The 23,409-nt window shown below is 40.4% G+C and overlaps 1 protein-coding gene across 13 annotated transcripts in view; it reads right to left on the bottom strand.

Annotated features, from left to right (window-relative positions):
* BNC2 (basonuclin 2) overlaps nucleotides 1-23,409 on the bottom strand; it is a 485,308-nt gene that overhangs the window by 283,161 nt on the left and 178,738 nt on the right. For 8 of the 13 annotated variants that reach the window (XM_059889392.1, XM_059889388.1, XM_010807784.4 and 5 more), the window contains one exon: nucleotides 6,642-6,725. The exons of the other annotated variants lie outside the window; for them this stretch is intronic. In XM_059889392.1, coding sequence (XP_059745375.1) covers nucleotides 6,642-6,725 — 84 coding nt within the window. The remainder of the gene's footprint in view (nucleotides 1-6,641; nucleotides 6,726-23,409) is intronic. 13 annotated transcript variants of the gene reach the window in all.

Here is a 23,409-nt window from a genome sequence, read left to right as displayed (position 1 = left end):
ACGCATCCTTTTACATAAAAATTCATTAAATACTGTACCACTCTCAATATATTGATCCCACAAACTGTAACTCCATGAAGTGGTTCAACACGATGTCATCACCACAGAGCAACTTGTTTCATTTACAGTATCTGTTTCACTTCTACTCATGAGCTAATATAATTCAATTTTTTTTAACTGCACACAGTCTGCTAGACACATGTGCATGGCAAATGGAATCTGAACTTAGCTTAACAGCCTCATTTATTCCTGATGGTTTAAATTATTTCATCACAATTAATGACACCCCCTCAGCTTCCTGTGCAGCGCTGCCAGATGTTCAGAGACCACAAAGCCACTCTCTTCTTTGACGGCTGGTGACAAGTCGTCCTCTGAAGGACATTCCCTAGGCACGCGGACTGGATGACACCTCCATTGCTTTGCACCTCTCTGCCTCCCAGAGTAACCATGTAGAGAAAAAAGCAGGAAGGCATGAGCAACCAGCAAATGCATTAGCGAGAGCAAATTATGTGAAGTGATCTAAACTCGAAGGAACTTGGCTCCTGCCACAGGAGTTCCTAACCTTGTTGTTTTATGAAAGCACTCTTCGCCTCCACCTTCTCAGCCACTGGCATCCACTGAGTGCCTGGCCTGGCGTCAGTCCTCGGGGAACACTGAAGGACATGAAAAATACAAGCTTTTCCACAGGGATCCTTTTCGGCTGTGGTAATTTTGTTTTGGGGGGTGTTGTTTAAATTTACTACCCTCTTCCTGACTGTTCCCTCATTTTTAAGAGAACAGTGTCTTCAAGTACAATTATCTTCTTACCCTGTTCAATAGGCACTTCCCATAGAAACATGCAACATTTTGGCAACTTGGGGTAAACAGCTGTGCCCTTTTTTCTTTGTAAAGCTTTATTGAAGTGCAATATAATTGCAAGGCCAAAAGTTACAAACATTTCATGTATACACCTTGATGGGTTGCGTTTACCTCTTTTTCTCAGGCTTAAGTAAGATTTCTTCTTTTCAGGAGCTGTTGGGTTTTTGGTTTTGTTCTTGTTTTGTTTGCCGTTGCTTTGTTACTTTTTAAAGAGAACAGAATGAAAGACAGACTTCACATTTTTCCCACTTTGAGTCTCACATGGGCAAAGCCATTTACTTAAGAGTAAAAACAATTTGTTTCTTCTGAAATTCATAAACAGTAATTTTCTTATATTCATCATTTGTTTCATAGAAGAAATAAATTCGCATAATGACAAGTAGCTAAGAGGGCAGCAGAAATCGTAAACACGAGCACTGTTACAATAAGAATCCAATACTGTGGCTCTAATTTGGAAAACGCTTTCCATCAACTAGGGAACATGTGGCAGACATTTTATGGATTATTTTTTAAATGTTAAAAAAAAAAAATAAAAATGCTGATCTTATTCAGGGAATAAGGGGCCTTTTCCTTTGCCAAAAAGTGTCCTAGGAAAACTGAAAGGCCATGTGGGTCAGCCCACCCTATAGTATGAACATAAGCTATAAGAGCATTTTGGAAAATATTTTTAAACTGAGATGAGAAAAAAATCAATATCAATACAGATTCCGAGCAGATGCAAGAGGCTTCTGTGCATGTTAGTGATTATGTGTGTGGCCTACCCAGGCTAATTTCAAATGCCTCCAAAACTCACTGTACATTCTCTTTTATAAACTATTTGGGATTAAAACTAGGACCTTATCCATATCAACTTTGACAATGGACACAAATATAGGGTAGGCTAATCAAGCCAAACAAGTTGAATTTTCCCCCTCATGGATGGCTTTTTAGATCTTAAATGACTACTGAATTTTACCAGACATGCTACACTTAGTGTTTTGACAGTTGTTTATTAAAACTACTTTCCTAGGAAGTCCACGGAAACCACCAGTCTAGCTTTTATCAGAATTGAGACCATCAGAGAGAAGTCGCGATGATGGTATACTTGCAGCAAGCAGACAACAATAGGAAACTCTAAGCACTCCCAGAGTTGCATCAAATTTTCCATGGACCAAAACTAAAATGAAATCGTTCAATTACTGAGAGGTAGATAAGTAAAATAAACAACTAATTTCATACAGCGAAGTTGAGGGAAAGTCATATGGACCTCATTCTGTTGTCTCCAAACACATTTTATCGGAGGGGAAAAAAGGAGCTGAATCAACTTTAAACTCTCATGTAGGGATGTATTGCTTGTGTGTCCCTGGCAGATGTGGAAAGGAGATGAAATGGGCAGGGGAGAATCAAATATCCCATCGCTGCAGGTTTGCTAAGGGAAAGAACACTGCAAAGATCTCACATCTGGCAATCATTTGTCAATAGCTGGAAAGAGAGCGGCAGGAAACTTTCTGGCTCTTGGAGAAGATGAAAAGACAAAAACCATGTGTCTCTCACACACACACACTCACACACACTCTCTCTCCCTCTCTCTGCAATGGTACAATGACTACTACACTTATTCTCCACCCCTCCCTTTCCCTCTAAATTTAATGATCTTCAGATATACTCGACTCCATGGTCAAAAACATGCAGTCACTTGACTTGTTAAAGCTGCAGTGTATGTACATTTTTCAAATAAACCCCAGGGCTGATGTTAGAAAATCAAAATCAGTCAAGCATAGACCGCCTGGTACTTTGGGCAGGAATCCTTGTGGTTTAGTCAATAAACAGAATCTGAATGAAAGACACCACAGTAACTAGACAGTAACGTTTTGAACGGTTCTTAACCTGAACGGGGGCTGGGGCATGTGGTTGTGCTTAGTGACCATGGACATGGCTCCCCGTCCCCTCAGATGGCTCCCTCACCCTGTGACAGGACTGTGCTTAGCACAAGGGCATCTGCTGCTCCTAACACACACTCAGTAAGAAAAGGTGAACTTATATTTGAGGGATGCTGAGAGTGCATTTGGGGAGGGAACAACTTGGTGGTGGTGGCTTTAAATCTATTTAATAGGGTAAGAAAAGGAAAATCTCAGTTTCAGGGTGTTCAAATGGATGATAACAATATATAAAATTTGCTAGCTTCATTATGAGTTCACAAAAATGACCAGCTTTGCCCCATTAGGTTTCCCATATAATAAAAAGTTTTCAAGACAACTCGCACAAAATTAATTAACTTTTCCCAAATCCTAGGAATGTAAACCTGTTTCTAGTGATCGATAGACTTCAATGGGCAGCTCAGCTTTGCCCTTATGCTGCATTTAACCAGCCGAGCGCATCCTGTGATGCTGTAAGTGAATGCTGCAGGTTGTTTAATAACCTGGCAAATTCACAGTAGCTTGTCAAATTATTACAGGAACAGTGTCATCACTAAACAAGCCTGATCACGGTTAATTACAATGCAGACTAGAGAGCAGCCACAATTGTTCATTAATTACAGGAAGCACCTCATTTAAATTTTATGGAAATTTACACTTGCACCCCGGTATGTCTGGAAAAAAAAGTGATCCTTCACGCATTCATAGAAGAAAGAAGTCTGTGGTTTATGAAACATCACAGTAAATTGTGTCTAATCGGGTACTGAAATATTGGTTTATTATTTACTCTAATTTTCTAAGCACTTCAGTGGTGAAAAATACCAAGTCAAACCCCACATCTTACATTTCCAACCAAGAAAGGAACTGTGCTAGGCTAAATGTAACAACACACGATGAGGTACAGTCATACTAAAATAGTCACTTTTTTTCTAATTAAAAATCAAATATTTAACAGCAACCAAGGGAGGTCTAAGGGCTTCCCCAGTGACTCAGACAGTAAAGAATATGCCTGTAATGCAAGAGACTAGGGTTCGATTCCTGAGTCAGGAAGATCCTCTGGAGAAGGGAATGGCAACCCACTCCAGTATTCTTGCCTAGAGAATCCCATGGACAGAGGAGCCTGGGGGGCTATAATCCATGGGGTCATAAAGAGTTGGACATGACTGAGCAACTAACACTAAGGGAAGTCTAAACTAGAATGATCATTTCCCATAAAATAATTACATAAAAGGACAATTATACAAAAGGACAATTTGGGGGTCTGTACAGCAGTTAACCTTCAGAGCTAAAGAAAGTACACAGTTTCATACCCACTTCAAAAGCCACTGAAGAAAATCAAGAAAGTTAGACAGTGAATCTAAAGTGTGGATTGTCCAGCTACTTCTCTAAATCAAGTATATTAACACACACAAAAAAGCAGATAACCCTGCAAAAGTCAAGTCAGGCACAGACTTCAACAATGACAGTCATTCAGAACCAACAGCATATTCATGAAAGAGTGTCAGGGATCCTGGGATTATTAAGTAACAAAGCTGCTAAGACATCTGAAATTTTGGGACCAAAGGAAAGGGTTAAAAGAAAACAGGTAAGAGGAGGAAGGGGCTCCCTGAATCCTGAGATCTCATGTCAGCGAAAACACAAAAGCAAACGTTATGGGTGCCGTTATGTCTAAAGGAAAATCCTTCACAGAAAAGGACATAAACAAGCCAGAGCTCCTAAATCGAGGTGTACAAGAGGTTATTCTCAGAATCAAGAGGCCAAACAGCAAATCCTCTCGTGGTTATAATGCCTGGCCCCACGGGAAAGTCTGAGATCCAAGCAGGAAAAGTAAACGACCCTGGCCAGTCCTACGGTGAGTTCCCTGGAGTGCAGAGTTGGACTGAAAATTAAGAAATGGCTCACTCGATAGGAAAAAAAAAAAAAAAACAAAACAGAATACACATACCACGGCACGAATGAAAGAACTCTAAGCTAAAAGCTACTCCTGGAATTGTTAGCTGGTGAGGAATATATTAAGTCTCAAGTTTATTATGACAAACATAACATGAATATGTACCAGATATCATCAGAATGTATGGAAGCCGTATTTAGAAAGGAACAGGAAAAAGAGAGAAATAAATGATTCAAATGGGTCCCAGTTAATTCACCAGTGCATCGTAGTTGACTTATCTTTTCAGAGATTCAGCTTTTCCATACTGTCCGCCAAAATGCTTTTGCAAGATGAGGCATCTAACAAAATGAGCACTTTCTTTTTTTCACCCAGTAACTCGTCTTCCTTGCAAGGCTCACACAGCACTGTCAACTCCACAATATGTTTAGCTACCTACTACCATGGTTTCACTTCAATGTGTAAAAATACATTTTCTCCCTTGGTATGTCAAAGCAATATGTTCCACTGGTCTCTTTCAGGTTTATTTCACACACCCACATCTGCAAAACCCATTGCTCTTCACACCATAACTCAACGTTCAAAAACAGATTATCCAACAACCACCCATGACAGACCATTCCAGGTGATGTGCTTGAAGAACATCACTCGTCCCCCCACCCCGAAGGGGTCAAGGATCAGACTACTCTTCACGAAAAGTCTTCCATCACTCGGCATGTATGTGTCACAACCAAGTTGTGAGCTTTCTAAAACTGGGAAACGTATGATCACGTCTCATACTTGCCACACCTGCTTTTCTGTTGGATCACAGCCATACACCACCCAGACAGTACCAGCATAGGGCACTGCAGAGCTCAGGTGGTCGTTCCGAGGCCAGGAGCAGGTGTGCGGAAGATGGTGTCCCCTTCAGAGCATCATAAAAAATGAAACTTCCTACAACCACCACTTCCACCATCACACCCAGTATGAACAAGCCAATTTTTAGAACTATTCTCTTTTCTCATGCAGGGTGTCTAAATTAGTTTAAAAAAAAAAAAGTTTTAACACTGAGATCACTATGCTTATCCCCTAAGTCTTAAAATTTAGAAAATGATGCCAAACAGAGGCCTGAAAAAATAGTATGGGTGTGCTCACGCTAGGGAGGTGCCATCCACATGGAAACTTGAGCCTGCATTTTTGCATCATTGATACACACATTCCTTAACTATTAACAGGTACCCAGCAGTGGAGGTAGGCCTTGGGCCAAGATGTCATATTTATATTTTTAATCTGCAACATCCCACTCTGCTTCTAATTTCCCAAGACCACGCAATGAATTCCAAGTCAATACTTGGATGAAAAATGTTCTTTGCTAATAAACTTAATATTACACCAGAGGACCTATCTCCCAAACCATGAAGAAGAAAGATAATATTATTAACTCCTATTTTTCTCATACAGTGCCCAGCTGAACAGCTTCCATTCTCCTGAGCTGGGAGACTCCTGTGCAGGAAGCATGGCTGGCTTGCCCATGTGTCCCCAGAGCCTAGCATCCCCTCAGCACGCAATAACGATGATTCGAAAAGAGGAGAGCTAAGATTTCCAGAGTGCCTCTTACATCCTGGCCCTGTGCTAAGTGCTAGGTATGTGGTAGAACATTTAATCCTCATTAGTCAGCTATGATATCTCCACTTCACAGATGAGAAAGCTAAAGCCCAGTTAGGTTGGGTGACTTGCCAAAGGACTCATGGCAACTTGTGTCAACCTAGGCAGGCAGCATTCAAAAACCACATTCTTATTCACTGCAGTATATATACCATGTCTTGACTTCTTGAATGAGTAAATGAATGATCTCTAATTCTGACAATTTATCCTGAAAAGGACTTTTTGCTGAACAGATGCTCCACCAACCCCTCTTTCAGTCCCAGCAGCTGCCACATGGCATCTGATATATCTGTTCAGCGTTCAGAGACCCCTGACTGTCACAACACCCCCGACTGATAAAACAGTAAGACTCCGACCTGGACTTCCAGCCTCTGGTCTGGCTCCTCCAGGTTTGGGCAGAAGTCTGCACCCAGCAGTCTGCCAGCACATGCCACTGGGACCTGGGGGAACATGGCCGAGTTAGATGCTGGGTGTGGAGGCTCTTGAGAACTGCACACAAACACACACAACCCAAACACAAGGACATCCCAGCTGCAGCTCTGCAACAGGCCGTCATGGCCTCACAGGGTTTGAACACTCAGTAGGTCAAATATATTGTAAACATCATACACCCAAGTTTACTGACTACCAAAAGGTAAATTCTAAGAAGAAAAAATACACATAAATGTTGTTGTCCCTTGTATCCACAGCACATAGCACAAAAGCAGGCATTTAATATCCGTGGACTGTAGGAAGGAGGAGAGAGGAAGGGACATGGGGGGGAAGAAAGGGAGGAAATGAGGGAAACGGAAGAAAAAAAAACAATTTCTGCTTGAAATTGGTGGCTTTTTTTCTCTTACCTTTCTTAAGTGGGAATTCAGAAAACTGTATTCTATAATGCCTAAAGTTCCTTTCCACTCTTAAAAATACCTGTTCAAATTTATTTTTTCTCTTCCTGGTGTAGGCCAATAATTACCAACATGTACTATTTATTTACTGCCTTTAAATTATATTTAAGAGCCTTATGTCTGCTCTAACAATACAAATGACAAAAAAGGTATGATTCAGTGAATGTTTCTCTGTATCTAGAATCTTACAGTGAAAGCCACTAGGATTCCCTTTCAAAACTGTTACCTATTATAATTAGCCAATCTCATTATGAAACATTGCCTACTTAGTAGTCACTTGGCTTACTTCATTTTTAAATGTTTAAGATAGAAAAGGACTTAGATTCCATTGAAACCTATTTTCTGCTTTTTATAATTTTCTCTATACACTACTCAATATTTCCAAATATATACTACCTCCATTAATCGTACAACTATCTTGATGTTCAGCCACTAAGTTGTGTCTGACTCTTTGAGACCCCATGGACGGCAGCACGCCAGGATTCCTGTCCTTCACTATCTCCCAGAGTTTGTTCAAAGTCATGTCCACTGAGTCGGTGATGCCAGTCAACCATCTCATTCTGTCGCCCCCTTCTCCTCCTGACCTCAGGCTTTCCCAGCATCAGAGTCTTTTCCAAGCAGTCAGCTCTTAACTATCTATGTGTATTCAGATCTCAATTCATCAATCAGTTCCATCTCACCTGTGTCTTCTTTCCCTCTCCAAGGCCCCCGTCGGTGTTTTATTTTTTTAACTCCCACTGGGATCATCTATGCCCATCTCTTTGTTCAGAGATCATTTTTCAGCCAAGAGTGCTGCCTTAGAAGGTATTTCTTTCTTTCTTTTGACCAACAAATCTGTTCACTTTTCTAAATTTAAGCAATTTTCAATGAACTCCACTTTGCAAGTTCACTAGTGAATATCACTAACATATATTTTTTAAAGAATAGTCAACTTTTCAAGCATTTTTAGGTCCAACCTGTCTGTTCCTTTCAACTCTCTTATTCTTTCTTCCTGCCTATTTCCATAAGGTGGTGTCAATAGAATGAATACAGGCTGTCTTTGAAATTAATCACTCTTCATCCATATATTTCCTGACTTGGAGCCTGAGAAGGGAAAGGAGCTCACACTTACCGAGCACTTGTAATGTGTGAGTCGCTGTGTGGGTACCTTACATCAAGAGAAACTGTTTTTTCCTTTAAACAGTCTTACGATGGTAAAGAATCTGCCTGCAATGCAGGACACTGGGGTTTGATCCCTGGGTTGAGAAGATCCACTGGAGAAGGAAATGGCAACCCACTCTAGTAATATTGCCTGGAAAATCCCATGGATGGAGGAGGCAGTCCGGTACAGTCCATGGGGTTACAAAGAGTTGGACACCATTGAGCAAATTCACTTTCACTTTTCATGGGGTATGAGGATCTACATTTGGCAAAAAAAAGGGAGGCTTTAGAGTAGGTAAATAATTAACTCAGAGGCACATGCTAGAAAGTTACAAGGCCCAAACTTAAGATGAGAAAGAGCAAGAGCATATGTCAAAGAAGTTAATGAAAAACACATAATCGTTGCATTTAGCGGCGTCCATTCTAGAGGCATGTGTGGATGCTTCGTATGTTAGAAATAACAAAGACGACAATTAAAGGAAATGAAGAAAGGATCACCAGAAATAAAGACTTACTACTCCCCGCTCTTTGGTCCAGGACAACACAGGCAAGGTTAAAGGGGACTGCTCCTCTGACTTGAGGAGTGAGCAGGAAATGGGCCATGGAGAAACGCAGAGACGCCGAATCTGTGTCGTGTCACACACAGAACGATGCTGATCCCACCCCACGATGACACACAGGAGAGCGGGGAGGGGGGCCCAGTGAGTTGGGCTACAGTAACTCTCCCTAGGGTACAAAAGAAGAACTGGGGAAAAATTACTCTTAGAATATTTCCTATCAAAACAACCCCTCAAAAGCTTCCTATGAAACCTTAATGAAGGTGATTACTTAACTGATTACAGCAGATTCCATAAGCCAGAAGGTATATGCTGCAAATGAAGTGTAAACAATACTTCATTTCATATACACAGAAGAATTCCCACTTACTTTAATATTAGTTGACCATATCATGAAGTTTCTAGTTCCTTTCTACCCTCACAGACGGCATTTATAAACACCCTCAAGAGGCACGGAGAAAGTTAAACAACTACAATTACACTCAATTACAACCTCAAACACTTAGAAATACACAGTTTCTAAGAGAAAACAAAAAGGTCTGTGAGCAAGTTGGGAGGAAACAGTGCCAGGCTACTGGAACGTTTCAACCATCCAAATCACAAAGAGGAACTAAGAGGAAAGTGAGGCACGCTCTCCATCTTAGAATCCTAGAATTTCTGAGCAGAAAAGAAAATCCTTATGATCCCTGCAAATGGGCTTCCTTAAAGATGAAAACATTTGAGATCTGAACTAAAACCACAAAGTCTCACTCATGAGTTCACCACCTAACAATACGCCCCCACCGGGCCCAGCACAATTAGGGCCATTAATTATCAGACAGGGGAAAAGTGTAAGGGGGAAGGCAAGCTATATCTGTTTCCAGTTCCTCACAATGTCCCAAGGAAAATATAAAGGATATAAAAGCTGGATAACGTAATTAGTAATCACTTTATACACACCTAGACAATTAGGCCTTTGGATTCAGAAGTCTTAGTAGTTAGCCAGCTAGTTATAAGCAATCAAAAAATTCCTGTCAGAAATAGCAGACATTAAAAAAAAAAAAAAAATTGGCCATGCTATACAGCATTGCAGGATCTTAGTTCCCTGACCAGGGATAGTTCCTCGCCCCCTGCAGTGGAAGCACAGAGACCTAACAACGGAACAGCCAGGGAGCTCCCCGTAACTACTTTTGACTCCACCTTAAGATACTAAAATACGACGTGTACCTCCGCTTTCAATGCAATGAAAAATTCAAATTGATCTGGAGAATTCCAGTTTTATCCTCTTGTCTTTATGCTAATAATACTCAGTGTGCATTTCAACATCATACTCTAAAACACAATTTACCATGATTTTCACAAAATTCTCACAGTGATTTTTATCTCTGGAAAGTAGTAGGACAAAGAAGACTTTTTAAAATTCTTTTTTGGGTCTTTGTATATTTTGGTCTTAAATAAATAAAAAGACATAAGTTAAATACAAAGAAAACACTAACCTGATCAGCTGACACTTCTAAACAGTAGGCTGAGGGTTTCATTACGGATGGTAATTGTCTAGCGCTCATCTAAATTGCATTCGGCTGGTGCCCTAACAGGAAGTAAGAGGCCCTGAAAGGGACCCTCTAGCATCCCCTGGGAAGCTGGGGCTGAGTGCATATCTTCTCCCCTGTACATACCTCAAAGGAATCACGGTGTGCAAGAGAGCTATTTACAACTTACTTTGTGTATAATCAGCAGAAACAAAAGATATGACAACAAGCATAAAGGCCTCTCTCTTTCTCCTCTCAGGAGAATTCAACAAGGGAGGGCCAGTGGGCATTCACTTCAGTGTCAAAAGGGCTTCCAGAAAACACATTTTCTGTGGGGTAGGGAGGAAACATGGCAGGCTTCCTATACACACACACACACACACACACACACACACACACACACACACACACACACGATCTTATGTTTACTGAGATCACACATAAAGACTGTTAGAGACCAGACTTCTGAAAAGAAGACAGAAAAAGGCTCCACATCACAACTACCGTTCAAACTACTTGAAGCTTGTTAAAAAAACACTTGAAGCTGAATGGGTGTAGCAGGTGGGTGCAGAAGGTGGAAAGGAAGAAAGAATAAGGCACAGAAGTGATAACTTGGGAAAAGAAACATGTTACCAAGAAAAGGGCTTATAGAGTCTGGGGTGCTTCTTGCAAAACCAGGGCATATTTGAACTTTAATTTTATTTTTAAACATTAAACATTCAGGTAGGCATTCGCCTGATAGGCACTATAAAAAGTCAGAGCCTAAATAAACTAACTTCCATGCCAGCTCAAGTCTCTCTGGTGAAGCTGGCCGTAAGCCCAGAGCAGTGCTGAACTATATGTGTTTTGGTGGCTTCGGTCTAGCAATGAAGGAATGAGGCAAAGGAGATGAACCCAAGGAGAACCTGGAAAAGAATGGAGAGACAGAATTGGTTTTTAAAAACAGAGGGACAGAGAACAGTCCCGTAAGAGGACTCAGGAATATGGGCGGGTACAAGCTCCGTTACATTCCAAGTCAGAGAAAAGCAGTAACAGCCTCATGTCAGTGGTTAGATGACGCCAAGCAACAAGAAGAAAAATTACCCAGATAACACAAAGAATTCAGGCAGACCATTCTGTGAAATGGATTTGACAGTAAGCTAGCCAGGAGTTGCTTGTGAGAAAGAGCAGATAAAGAAATAAATTAATTACCCCACACTGTAAAGACGGGGATGCATGTTAAACACAGTGCTGCAAATAAGAGAGAGGAATGAATGAAAAATAAGGAGAGCTAAGTTGCTGGATGTGCAGATAATGTCTATCTTCATCTCTCAGGCAATGATTTAATGAAGGAAAACATTCCAGCACTAAGCCTTCCCAACCATGGAACCCAAGGCTAAGACTCAGAAGGGCCAAGTATACAGCATCTAAAGCTTAAGAATGAAAAACGTCACTTCGTGATGAGAAAGGAACTGCTGAGTCAAAACAGCATTTATCCAGCTGCCAATACAGAATGGCCAGAAATATGCTGGTGCTTACAGAGACCTTAGATGATGCAGGATGTTATTCATAGGAAGGTGAGAAGGACGAGCAAGGTGTTGCAGGGAAAGAATTGAGCAGGGGGGAGGACAGTCTTCTCCAAGTCATCCAGGACAGTGAGCTACAGGATCAGGATGAGAGGAGAGAAAGCAGAAGAGGGTTAAGGTTCTGCTACTCACCAGGCTGACAGATACAGAAGATGACTGGGGATGGGGGGCGGGGGACCGGAGGAGACCACATCCTCCCAGGAGCCAGGACCTGCCTAAGTGAGATTCAGTCTCTCTCTGCCTCGGGAGCTGGTCCTCTGGGGTACGCTAGGGCCCGGGGCTCTGTGATGGAAGCAACCGCTGCAGGTATGATTACAGGGGATTTTCACAGCCACAAACAACAACAAAAATACCCTGTTTTTTCTACTGTGAAATGTGGGATAAGAGATAAAAATCTCTCTTCCCTGGTGATATCCTGAGGAGCCTGATGGACCATGAATAATGCTAAAATTACACAGGATCTTTCTAACAGAGCCTCAGAGGGCTTTACACAAAATATTTATTAATTCCCCCATCAGACAAGTAAGCGGTGGGAAGGAAATTTCCACCACACTCTTTTTACTATATTTTTAAACAAGAAAACTGAGGCCTGTCACTGTGCTCTCCCCTCATTTGATAAGTTGAATAGAGTTGAAATGAAGACAAAGTTCTCTATACTACCACGCTAGTGTTTCACTGGAAAAACCTTCTATCGTTTAACAGAGTTCATCCTTGTTTTACATGGGTTTTAGCACTAAAGAAAATGAAAAGGAAGTTATTTGCACCTATGCCGTGGGTGGACTTCAGATTCAAGAAAGAAAAGTGCCTAATTCGACTATATTCAGCTGGTTTGTAATCATTCTTGTCATTCCAGTTTACTGGAAATGGAACACCCCAAATTGTTGCTCATGGGCATATACATCGCCATGTGTGATGACTGATGATGTCAAATTTCACATATACGTATGTATATATATGCCCAGGTAAACTCTGTCTGTCCTCAAGGCTCAATGCCAACTATCCTAAAGCCAGGTAACATGCAGAGAGCACTGGCTTTGGAGTAAAACTTCTGTTTTAACCCCAGCTGTGGTATCTTCTGAAGTTGGTCAGTTAGTTCCCAATACAGAGCTTAGTTTGCTACATCTGTAAAATGGAAATAATTCTGTTTACTGTGGTGGGTTGGTAAGGCTGAAGAAGACACAGGTGAAACATCTAAGCAGATGGTAGGTACACAGCATAGGTAATGATACTTCCCTGGATACCCTGTTCTTCCCCACCCCAGCACACCATTCCCATCAGGGCTGAGAAGTTTGAGACAGGGACGGAAGGAATTTGGGGCATGCAAGCAAACCCCAAGTGTCAAAGGAATAATACAAGCAATTAGGGAAACTGAAAATTATACCTATTCAATTAGTCTCAATTAGGGGCCGGCTCCATCAACTTGTAGACAGCTTCCTAGAATGCTGTGCTGACAAAGACTATGAAGATGTGTCTGGGCCCTGAGAGACTGACTGCCCAAGTCTCCACTGGGGGAAGGAGAGAGAAGAGACACATTTTACTCTCTGCCACTCCTGCCTCAGCCAAGACCTTTACAATGAAAGGATGAGGCAATTTTCTGAGTTCACTTTCATGCTAGTGGCTTGACCTATGAATTAAAAATGAGTTTCCGATATACACTGCTATATATAAAATAAACAAGGACCTACTGTATAGCAGATGAAACTATATTCAATATCTTGTAATAATCTATAATGGAAAGAAGGTGAAAAAGAATATATATATATGTGTGTATATGTGTGTATGTGTGTGTAGCTGGATCACTTTACCGAGTACCGGAAAAAGTGTAAATCAACTATACATCACTACAAAATAAAAGATAAAAAGTAGATTTTCCAGGGAACTCAGGTAAACGAAGTCTGAAGAAGCCTACAGTTTTGGAAAAACCCAAAACAGCAAACTGACAGATAACAGTCTAAGTCAGTGGTTCAAGCTGTATTCTCAGCCTGGGAATGTTACTAGTATCACCAGGTAACTTATCTGAAATATATTTGAAGTCTCATCTGAGACCTGGGGCTTCCCTGATAGTTCAGCTGGTAAAGAATCCACCTGCAATGCAGGAGACCTGGGTTCGATCCCTGGGTTTGGAAGATCCCCTGAAGAAGGGAAAAAATTCTCCGGAATTCTGGCCTGGAGAATTCTATGGACTGTATAGTCCATGGGGTCGCAAAAGTGGGACACGACTGAGTGACTTTCACTGAGACCTACTATGACAGACTCCATGTGAGGCGGAGTCGGGCTGGTTGGTTTTATGAGCCCTCCAGGTGATGCTGATGAGCACAAAAGTTAGAGAACCACTGGCCTAAATAAACTTGAAAATCAAAAAAGAACTGGTAAAGCAAAAGTCTCCTTAAAAAAAAAAAAAAAGACAAAGCAAGAAGTAAGAACATCAGGGCATAAGGTTTGGGATCTCGGAGAGTCGGTGTCAGGAAAGGAGACTTTAAGAGAGAAAAAGCCCAAACGAGCAATCCACTTCAGCAGCACTGTTATGGGCAACTCCATGGATGCTGCAAACATGAGAAGGAAATAACTTGGGGACAGACATTAGCTTTAGCATTTAAACTAGAAATCACATTAAAAGGACCCTTGTCACCTTGAACTCAACCACGGGACTTGCACCACTCTACCTGTCTCTCTGGTTTTTCACAGCAATCAAGAACAACACTGAACTGAACTCTCTAATGAGGGCACAGAGACAACTTTCAACTCATGATCACCAAGAATTTCTTTTTTTTTGGACAGGGTGGCATTTTTTAGCAAAGAGTTCACTTGGGAAGAAAACAAGTTCATTTCACTTGATCTTCACTCAGGGACGGCACAAAATGAGGCAAATCAATGGATTTTTTTCCCCTCCCTAAATTTCACAACACTCAACAGAAGCAGATGACTGGAAAAGGTATACATAAGAAAACGGAAAGGGGAGTTTAAGGAATGAAACATGATAGAAAAATGTGCCACATGCCAGAGAGTGAAAGAGAAAATGTTATACCTACCCCTCCCCAAAATTCAACATCCCATGTTACTTCCTGAACCACATACATTAAGCCTATTATGATTTAAAAGAAAAAAAAGTGTAAGTTGCCATACAATGAGTACTTAAACTAGATTTAATGCACAGTGGTTGTCTAGAGAAGCAGATTGCTGTGGACTAGTACCAAGCGGCCAGTGGAATTCTGGGGTGCAGAAACCAGGAGAGCTGGCGGGGAGCCTTCACCATGACGCTGAAGCCTACAGTTCAGCACGCCCAAGATCAATGAAGGAACATGCTTCTCCTTGCATGCAAAGCTTGAACACAGGTAACGATAAGAGAAGAAAGGAAATGGGAAGGCAGATTCACCCCTGCTGCTCCCTACAGGAAAACCTTTCCCAACTCAAGCGTAAGTCGTACCGTGCACTGAAATCACCCCTTGGAACCTGCTGAGGACCTCAAACTAAAAAGAGAAAATGCACAGAAGGATACAAGGCTGATTTCTGTGGAAGACCCATGCTCCTCCTACCTACTCCACCAGCTTCCCAACCCTAGATCAACTGGGGTGAGGTCAAGGGAAGGTGAAAAGCTGTACACAGTACTCTGGACCAAACAGGTGAAAAGTGAGCCTCAACTTCTCCCACCAATGGCACCTCGCTGTTACCGAGGGTCTCAGGAAGTGGTGAGAAGATACAGTAAGACAGACTTCCTTACATTGTCCTTGAGGATCTTATAAGGTGTTTTTCAAACTGAAATCCTTTACTCCTGAAATCTAAAAGAGGTTTAGTAGACAATAGAACACTTTATAAATGATAAAACTCATGGTTTTCCATTTTGTGTGCTTTCGATGTTCACAGCTTCAAATAAAGATAGAGTTATTTATGTCAATAACTTACCATAATAAACGCTATTACAATGCCATTTTCTCTCTACATGCTTTCCTTTCAGATGTCATGCTCGCCCCTGGTTTCATCTGCCACCTGTATGAGAACAATGCTCCCCAATCCCTATTCCTTAACACTCACGTGAATTTTAGTCTTGCACTTTCAAGCTCCCACTTGAAATTTCCAAGTGTTTAGTTAACACCTCGAGATAAACAAGGATATGGGTTCACTGCCTACCCTTCTTTACTACACCTCTACCCTGACTTTGTTGGCTTTTTTTTTCTTGCATTAGTATCTCCAGAATCCCATTAACAAAGACTGAGAACTATAGATGATGATGAAAAGCCTTCTCCTTATTTCCAAAACCCAGTAAATTCTGAAGGCCTATTTTCCCACTCCCATCCCCTCAGCTGTCCTCCCACACACCTTGCAGATCATCTCTCTCCATCTAGACCATTTCTAACAAGAGCATGCTCAGACCTTTGCCGTAACCCTTAAGTGATTGATAATGCATTTCACACTCATCAACCAGAGCTATGTACCACCCCTCCAACTGTCAAACCTATTCCAGATGTTCCCCACAAACTACCAATTACAAATTTCCTTCCAGGCCCTCTACAGCCTAGCTCTGCCCTGCCCTTCCAGCTTCATCTCTCCTCCTCGTTCATGACAAATACTTAAGTGAAGTGAAGTCGCTCAGTCGTGTCCAACTCTTTGAGACCCCATGGACTGTAGCATACCAGGCTCCTCCGTCCAAGGAATTTTCCAGGCAAGGGTACTAGAGAGGGTTGCCATTTCCTTCTCCAGAGGATCTTCCCAACCCAGGGATCAAACCCAGGTCCTCCCACACTGCAGACAGACACTTTACCATCTGAACCACCAGGGAAGCCTTAAATCCTTAAGAGACAGTCTAATCATAATTACACTTAATGTCTCCTGCATATGCTCTAGCTTTCCTAATTTGACATAGCTCTCATACCGCTTTTTTCTGGAATACCCTCCCCTGCACTAAACTTTTTTTTTTTTTTAATTATTGTGGGGTTTTTTTGACTGCACTAGCTCCTCCTCACTGTGAGATGGCCTTCTCCAGCTGCGGCAGGGGATACTCTCTAGCTCCTCCTCACTGTGAGCTGGCCTTCTCCAGCTGCGGCGGGGGATACTCTCCAGCTCCTCCTCACTGTGAGCTGGCCTTCTCCAGCTGCGGCGGGGGATACTCTCCAGCTCCTCCTCACTGTGAGCTGGCCTTCTCCAGCTGCGGCAGGGGGGACTCTCCAGCTATGGTGCGCACGCAGCTCAAGTTGTGTGCTTTGTCTTTTTTGTGAAGCAGACTCTGTAGCACGCTGGCTCAACAGTTGTGGTTTAGTTGTCCTGAGGCATTTGGGATCTTCCCTAGCCTGGGATCAAACCCATGTTCCCTGCACTGCAAGGCAGATTCTTAACCACTGGACCGCCAGGGAAACCTTGCACTAAACTTCTGAACATCTCTATTTCTGGAGGCCATTTCTTCCATTAAGTTTCCTGATACCCACAGGTAGAAGACATCTCCCTTGCCAGCATTCTACTACCCTCATGGCAGTCAGCACTATACAACTGCAGACTTTAAAAACACTACATGTTTTTCCTCCTGAAGGGCAAGAACTTACTGGCTTCTCCTTAGTTTTCTCTCAATCAGCTTTTCACACAGCAGATACTCAACCAATGCATGCAAAATAAATAATAAATAAATCTCTTAAAATTCACAGTGGCACCAGTGACCCAATGTTACAGAGTGATTTTTAACCATATCATTATTCCACCCAATCCTCAACAAATACCCTTAGGGCATTTAGGGGCCAGTAATTCCTATTTTATAAAAATTCAAGATGCAAGGAGGTTTCTATTTATGCACAGAGCAGTCTTCTGAGTGTAATTTAGCCTGTAAAGGTTCAGTAACTAATTCAATGTCACCCTGTTGATCTGTGGTATACTTCTGCTGAAATGATACTTCTCTTGCTAACTTTCCTTCTGACTTACTTAAGGATACCTCGAGAACCTGACTCTATCAAAGCAGTCTTCTATAGGTGAGAAAACACACAATATCTCCTCTAAAATGTAAGTTTTAGAGATACTATTTCTCTGCCCAACAAGTTGTTAACAAATATATATTGGCACATATATCTTATTTTAAAATTTACTAAGCTTTACAAGTAATGAAAGTATGAAAACCTCCTATAATAAGCTTTGTAAAGAGGTATTGATTACCATATACCTGGAAAGAAAGTAATCAACCCATTATACTACCCTCAGATAAGAAGACATTTCTAAGATGCAATGAGAACAGTGTATAGACAACTGGGGATAGACTTCCAGCCCCCATCAGTTTCTCCTTTGTTTCAAGCCAGGAGCAGGCAACTACAGCCTCTGAGCCAAATGCTAGACTGCTGCCCACTTCTATATTAATAAATAAAGTTTTACTGAAACACAGCTGTACCTATTCCTTTATATACATATATATTCTACCGCTGTTTGTGGCTACAAAGACAGAATTGAATAGTTATTACAGAAACCCATGGCTTCTAAACTATTTACCATCTGGGCCTTTGGAAGAGGTTTGCCAACCACTGTTTTAAAATATACAAAATTGTATCCCTTTTCCCAGGAACATCACTTTCAAGAAATCCCCTTTAGTAAATAAGAATACAAGTACACAGAAGAATGTCCATATTGAGGCACCACTCTTTGTAAATTAAATGAACTGGCAGCAACCTCAATGTCCACAAACCAAGAACTCATTAAGTATATTAGAGTACAATGATACACTAAGACTCCATTAAAAATTATGATGGATAGCTTTACTTCCAGACATGGAAAGATACCTATGACATGCCCGAGTTTAAAAAGTCATGTACCCATAATCCTTCTATGTAATGAGCATCTATCCATACACCTGTTTGTATACATAAATGAGAAAGGATGACTAAAAAAGATGTTAATAAAATGGTTCCTTGGTGGCAGCCATTCAGGAAGAGTTTACTCTCTTTGTAGCCTTCTTAATGAGATTTTCACAATGAAGATGCACCCTTTATAAAAGCTGTTAAAAAAAAACTTTAAAACTTAAAAATCAAAGTCAGCATGCTATGCTTAGGTTCTGCGTTATATAAAAAGCACAAGGTTTTTCAGAAAATAAAGGCGGGGAGTTTGTATTTTCTTTTTGGTTAGGGTAGGGCTTCTGAGTTGGTTGTTACTGTTTCTAATCTGCCTTTTTCTTAAAGACAGAAAGGCTCTTCAGCTCACCAGTAGCCTGCATATCTATGAAGCTGCATCCCCAGCGTGACACCCTCCTCTGTGGATTGGAAAAGTCCCTTACCAAAGCATACATGGGTGAGGAGGAAGAAGAGAGGTTAAAAGAACAGCCCCTCCATGGAAATGTATTAATTCAATCAGCGTCTTGCTTCTGAGTTACCATAAAAAGGTTCATAAAGTACCCAAAAGCCACGCAAGATTTTAGAATTATGCTGCTCAATGACTGATTCTCAGTGAAGAGTAAGAAAGGGGAGATTTTTCCTCTACTATCATTTTCTTCAGCCAAACTAAGCTTTAGCAAGATTGGCATAAGTATTTTTTTAAAGTGGTTAACTGAAAAGGCTAAGTGTATACATGACACAATTATTAAGAACTCAGTACCACCAGCGATACAGAGATGCTAACTAAACACTGCATAAGGCTTGCAAATTAACATCAGGAACCACAAAAGAAGAAATTGCTAATAGCCAACAGCGCCATCCTCCTCTCTGTGCCGGACACTTTACAGGCATCGATTCTAACCCTCATTTTAGTAATGAAGTAACTGAGCTTCCAAAGTCACATAAAGAAGAGACAAATTCAAGTGCAAACACATATGGCTAGAAAACCTAGTCTCTGCCACCCATGCTGATAAAATGGAAATTTAATTTTCTAATGAAGGACTGTACAAAATCCCAATATAAATTTAGCAGATGAAAAACCTTGAAATTTCTGGTCTATAAAGATACTACAAAATTACCATGTTGACTAATTTTTATAAGCAATTTATTTAAAATAGTATGTTTTTCAACATTTCTGAGTTAAATCTACCCATATTCTCCATCCTTACACTTACTTGTATATGCACATGATGTGTATACCTTTTATAGATATGCTATACATTACACAGAGCACAACTTTTTAATATTGTCAAACTGGAATCTGTATACATTGGTAGACACAGGCTCCTGTTAAACATAAAGTGGTGACTTATTCTTTTGTGACTCTTCCCACAATAAAATTACTTCATCACTTTGGATTGAACAAAAGCTGTGCCCTGAAAATTAACATGTGAAGAGCTGTACAATGATATAGCTTTTTTTTTTTTTTAACGCTAGTATTTACCCCACACTATTTTTCTCTTATGTTCTCTTTTCAAATTAGGGAGAGATTAGCCTTCCTGTGAATTCCCCACAATTGCACCATGGTAAACAAACCCTTTAACTCCCAGACTACTTGGGTTTGCTATGCCTCCTTTTTAGAGGGTGTGGAGGCATTAGACTCTAATTTTTCTAAGCAAGTATTCCACAGATCAAAGATAGAACTCGGAGGCTGGACCCTTTTCTTCTAGAACAGGTCTAATTTTTATCAGTTCTGAAAGTTGGTTTCCTTGCAAAATTTAATCTGAAAGGAAAAGCAAAAATTGGTGGGTTCAACAACCATCTTCTATTTTTTGTAATATCTGACTTAAGTTATAGATGGATGAAGAATGTAAGGAACAAAGCAAAGATTCTGGGGGTCAAACTTGCTGGATACAGAGTTGAGACCTTTACTTCCTCATCTGTAAAATGAAAATAACTGTACCTGCCCTGAATGCTTTTTAAGAGTTGAATAACATAAAGTGAGTACCACCCTTAGCACACTGTGTGAGCTAGGAGGTACTTATGAAATGATGGTTTTTAATCCATCTTTTACTCTTAGCAATAGGTGAAAGTGAACGCTAAACCAAATATTTATTTTAGATCTAAAGATACAGTATGTTCAAACAAGTGTTGGCTAAAAGAAATGAAATGTCAGGCAAACTAACAATGCTAATCTAAGACCATCTATGACAATATTAATGTACTACACATAACACAATTACTTTTGATAAAAACATAATCCAGGATTAAAAGACAGTAAGAGCAGCACATTCTGCTCAACAAATAGTACCCAAGCCCTTAACTACACTTAAGGCAAAGTGCAAGACTGTAAATGAAGATAAAATATTGCCCCAATATACATATAGATGCCTTGCTATACTCTTTCATTTAGTTCTATTAAAAGGTGTAAATGCTATTTGCTTTAGTGTGACCCTGATTCCATGAATACAAGTGCACATTCACAAAGCCAGGGACAGAGACCAGGGTACCTGTATAATGGAACTTCCAGCTCTATTACCAAGTGCTAACCATAATGAGTGGGCTTCCAAAGTGGCTCAGCAGTCAAGAATCTGCCTGCCAATGCACAAGACACAGGTTCGATCCCTGGGTTGGGAAGATCCCCTAGAGAAGGAAATGGTAACCCATTCTATATTCTTGCCTGGGAAATTCCATCAACAGAGAAGCCTGGCAGACTATAGTCCACTGGGTCACAAAAGAGTCATTCACGACTTAGCGACTAAACAACAATGATAATAAAGCAAGCAGCTTTGATTCAAGGGATTGATTAGAACTGATGATACAAAGGTAAATAGAATGTAACAGAATTTGCCAGCTTAGCTTCTAGTCTTTGGTTATCCATAACTGATATCTCAGAAATAACAGCATCATTCTGACATCCAGGAAGGTCATCCCAGTGAGAATTTTGCAGAGTGGCGAAAACACAAGACTAATGGATGATACAAAGCAATTCTCAAAAAAAAGAAAGAAAGCTGTCTGCCAATACTTAATATCTTCTTTCCTATTGATATTTGGTGAAATTAAAACATTCAAATTTATCCCTCCTAAAAAAAAAAAAAGAAGCTTTCCAAGGACACTTGCCTCAAGACAAGCTCAAAGAACAAGATCTACAGAGTTTACTGAACACCCACTATGTGCCTGAACTTCATGGGTGTTGTCTCATTTAATCTTCCTGACAAATTTCCAAGTGTTCTTTCCCCCATTTTAAAACAGAAGAAAATAAATGTTAGGGATAAAGTGACTCACCCAAGGTCAAAAGATCGTAAGTAAGTGGCAACATGAGAATCCGAACCTGGGACCAATCTTTTTAACTCCCCCACAGCTCTCAATCCCCACCAGAGTTCTGCAATGTCAAACAATAATGCTGCTACAATGGGGAGAGAAAAATGCTGAAAGAATAAGTATTGATGCTTTTAAAAAGTTTGATTTTTAGGGAAAAAATACTAAATCAACTTTAATTTTCATGTTAAGGAGATGTGATACTGGGGTATTTCCATTCTTTCCCTCTTGGATTATAAAGGGGCAATTTTAATGAATTGAAAAGGGTTTGGATACAACCACAACATCCTTTTTATAATCAAGAACTGCTTCCATGATCAGGATAACAAATTTTGTTAGAGAATCTAAGCATACGCGATAGACTTTTTTCCCCCTCAATTTGGCACTGTTGACAAGTTTTTCTACTTTTTAGGAAAAAGAATTAATTTTGAAACTGGCTAGAAGGGAAAAAGAAATCCAGAACAAAGTTAAGTTTAATATTCCTCTGAAAAGTGCACTTTAAAACTGGAAACTAGAAACAAAAATCATCAAAAGAAAACTTCATCACTACCACTTGATTACATTCAGCACTGAAAAGAATTCTTAGAGTAGTCTCTAGAATGTAAGTGAAAATATCTAATGAGTTCATCTAAAATTTGAAGTGCCAAGTCCACACATCAATCTTGATTTTGCCATAGAGTTGACTGCATGTTGGTTTAAGACTTCCCATAAACAATATGAATGTATCTGTTTATAAATAATAAACCATCTACGGACAGCACTAATCAGATTAAACTCAGGAGGTCTATCTGGACAAAACCATCATTTTATAGAAATACATAAATCACGTACCCAAAACTCTATAAATACGGCACACAGACACACTCACAATTTACTGTTTTACAGTATACTCTTGACTTAAATTTCTGTTATATAAGATTCTAAAAAATAACTTATCAGTGGGAATCTATCCTGGCTTAACAACTGTAAAAAGTTTTTCCTTGCATTCATGAGGCAGTTGTCAAAGTGTGCATGTACACACAGGTACACACACATGCAACTTTATGTATGTCTTATATATCAGTTACTACTAAGGAAGAGAAAAATGAGCCATTACAAGAACATGGAATCAAAGCAAGTATTAAGGCTTGCAAGTGAAGAGCAATAGGTGATTCAAACCTAAAATGCAAATTAAGATGATATATTTATTTAGGTAAGCCCAAGACAATTTGTATTTCTCTTATTCACTGGGAAAAAAATCAGATGCATTAATATTCTATAAAGTCCCAATGCAAAATCAGGAGGCCATTCCATACATCCACATTTTAATCTGTTATAAATTAACCTGAGTCAGGTCAAATCACGAAGCCATCAGACAGCTACATTCAACATGCACAATT

Source organism: Bos taurus, chromosome 8 (genome assembly GCF_002263795.3).
Source record: "Bos taurus isolate L1 Dominette 01449 registration number 42190680 breed Hereford chromosome 8, ARS-UCD2.0, whole genome shotgun sequence".
Lineage (NCBI taxonomy): Eukaryota > Metazoa > Chordata > Mammalia > Artiodactyla > Bovidae > Bos > Bos taurus.
This window is presented reverse-complemented; position numbering and strand designations above follow the sequence as displayed.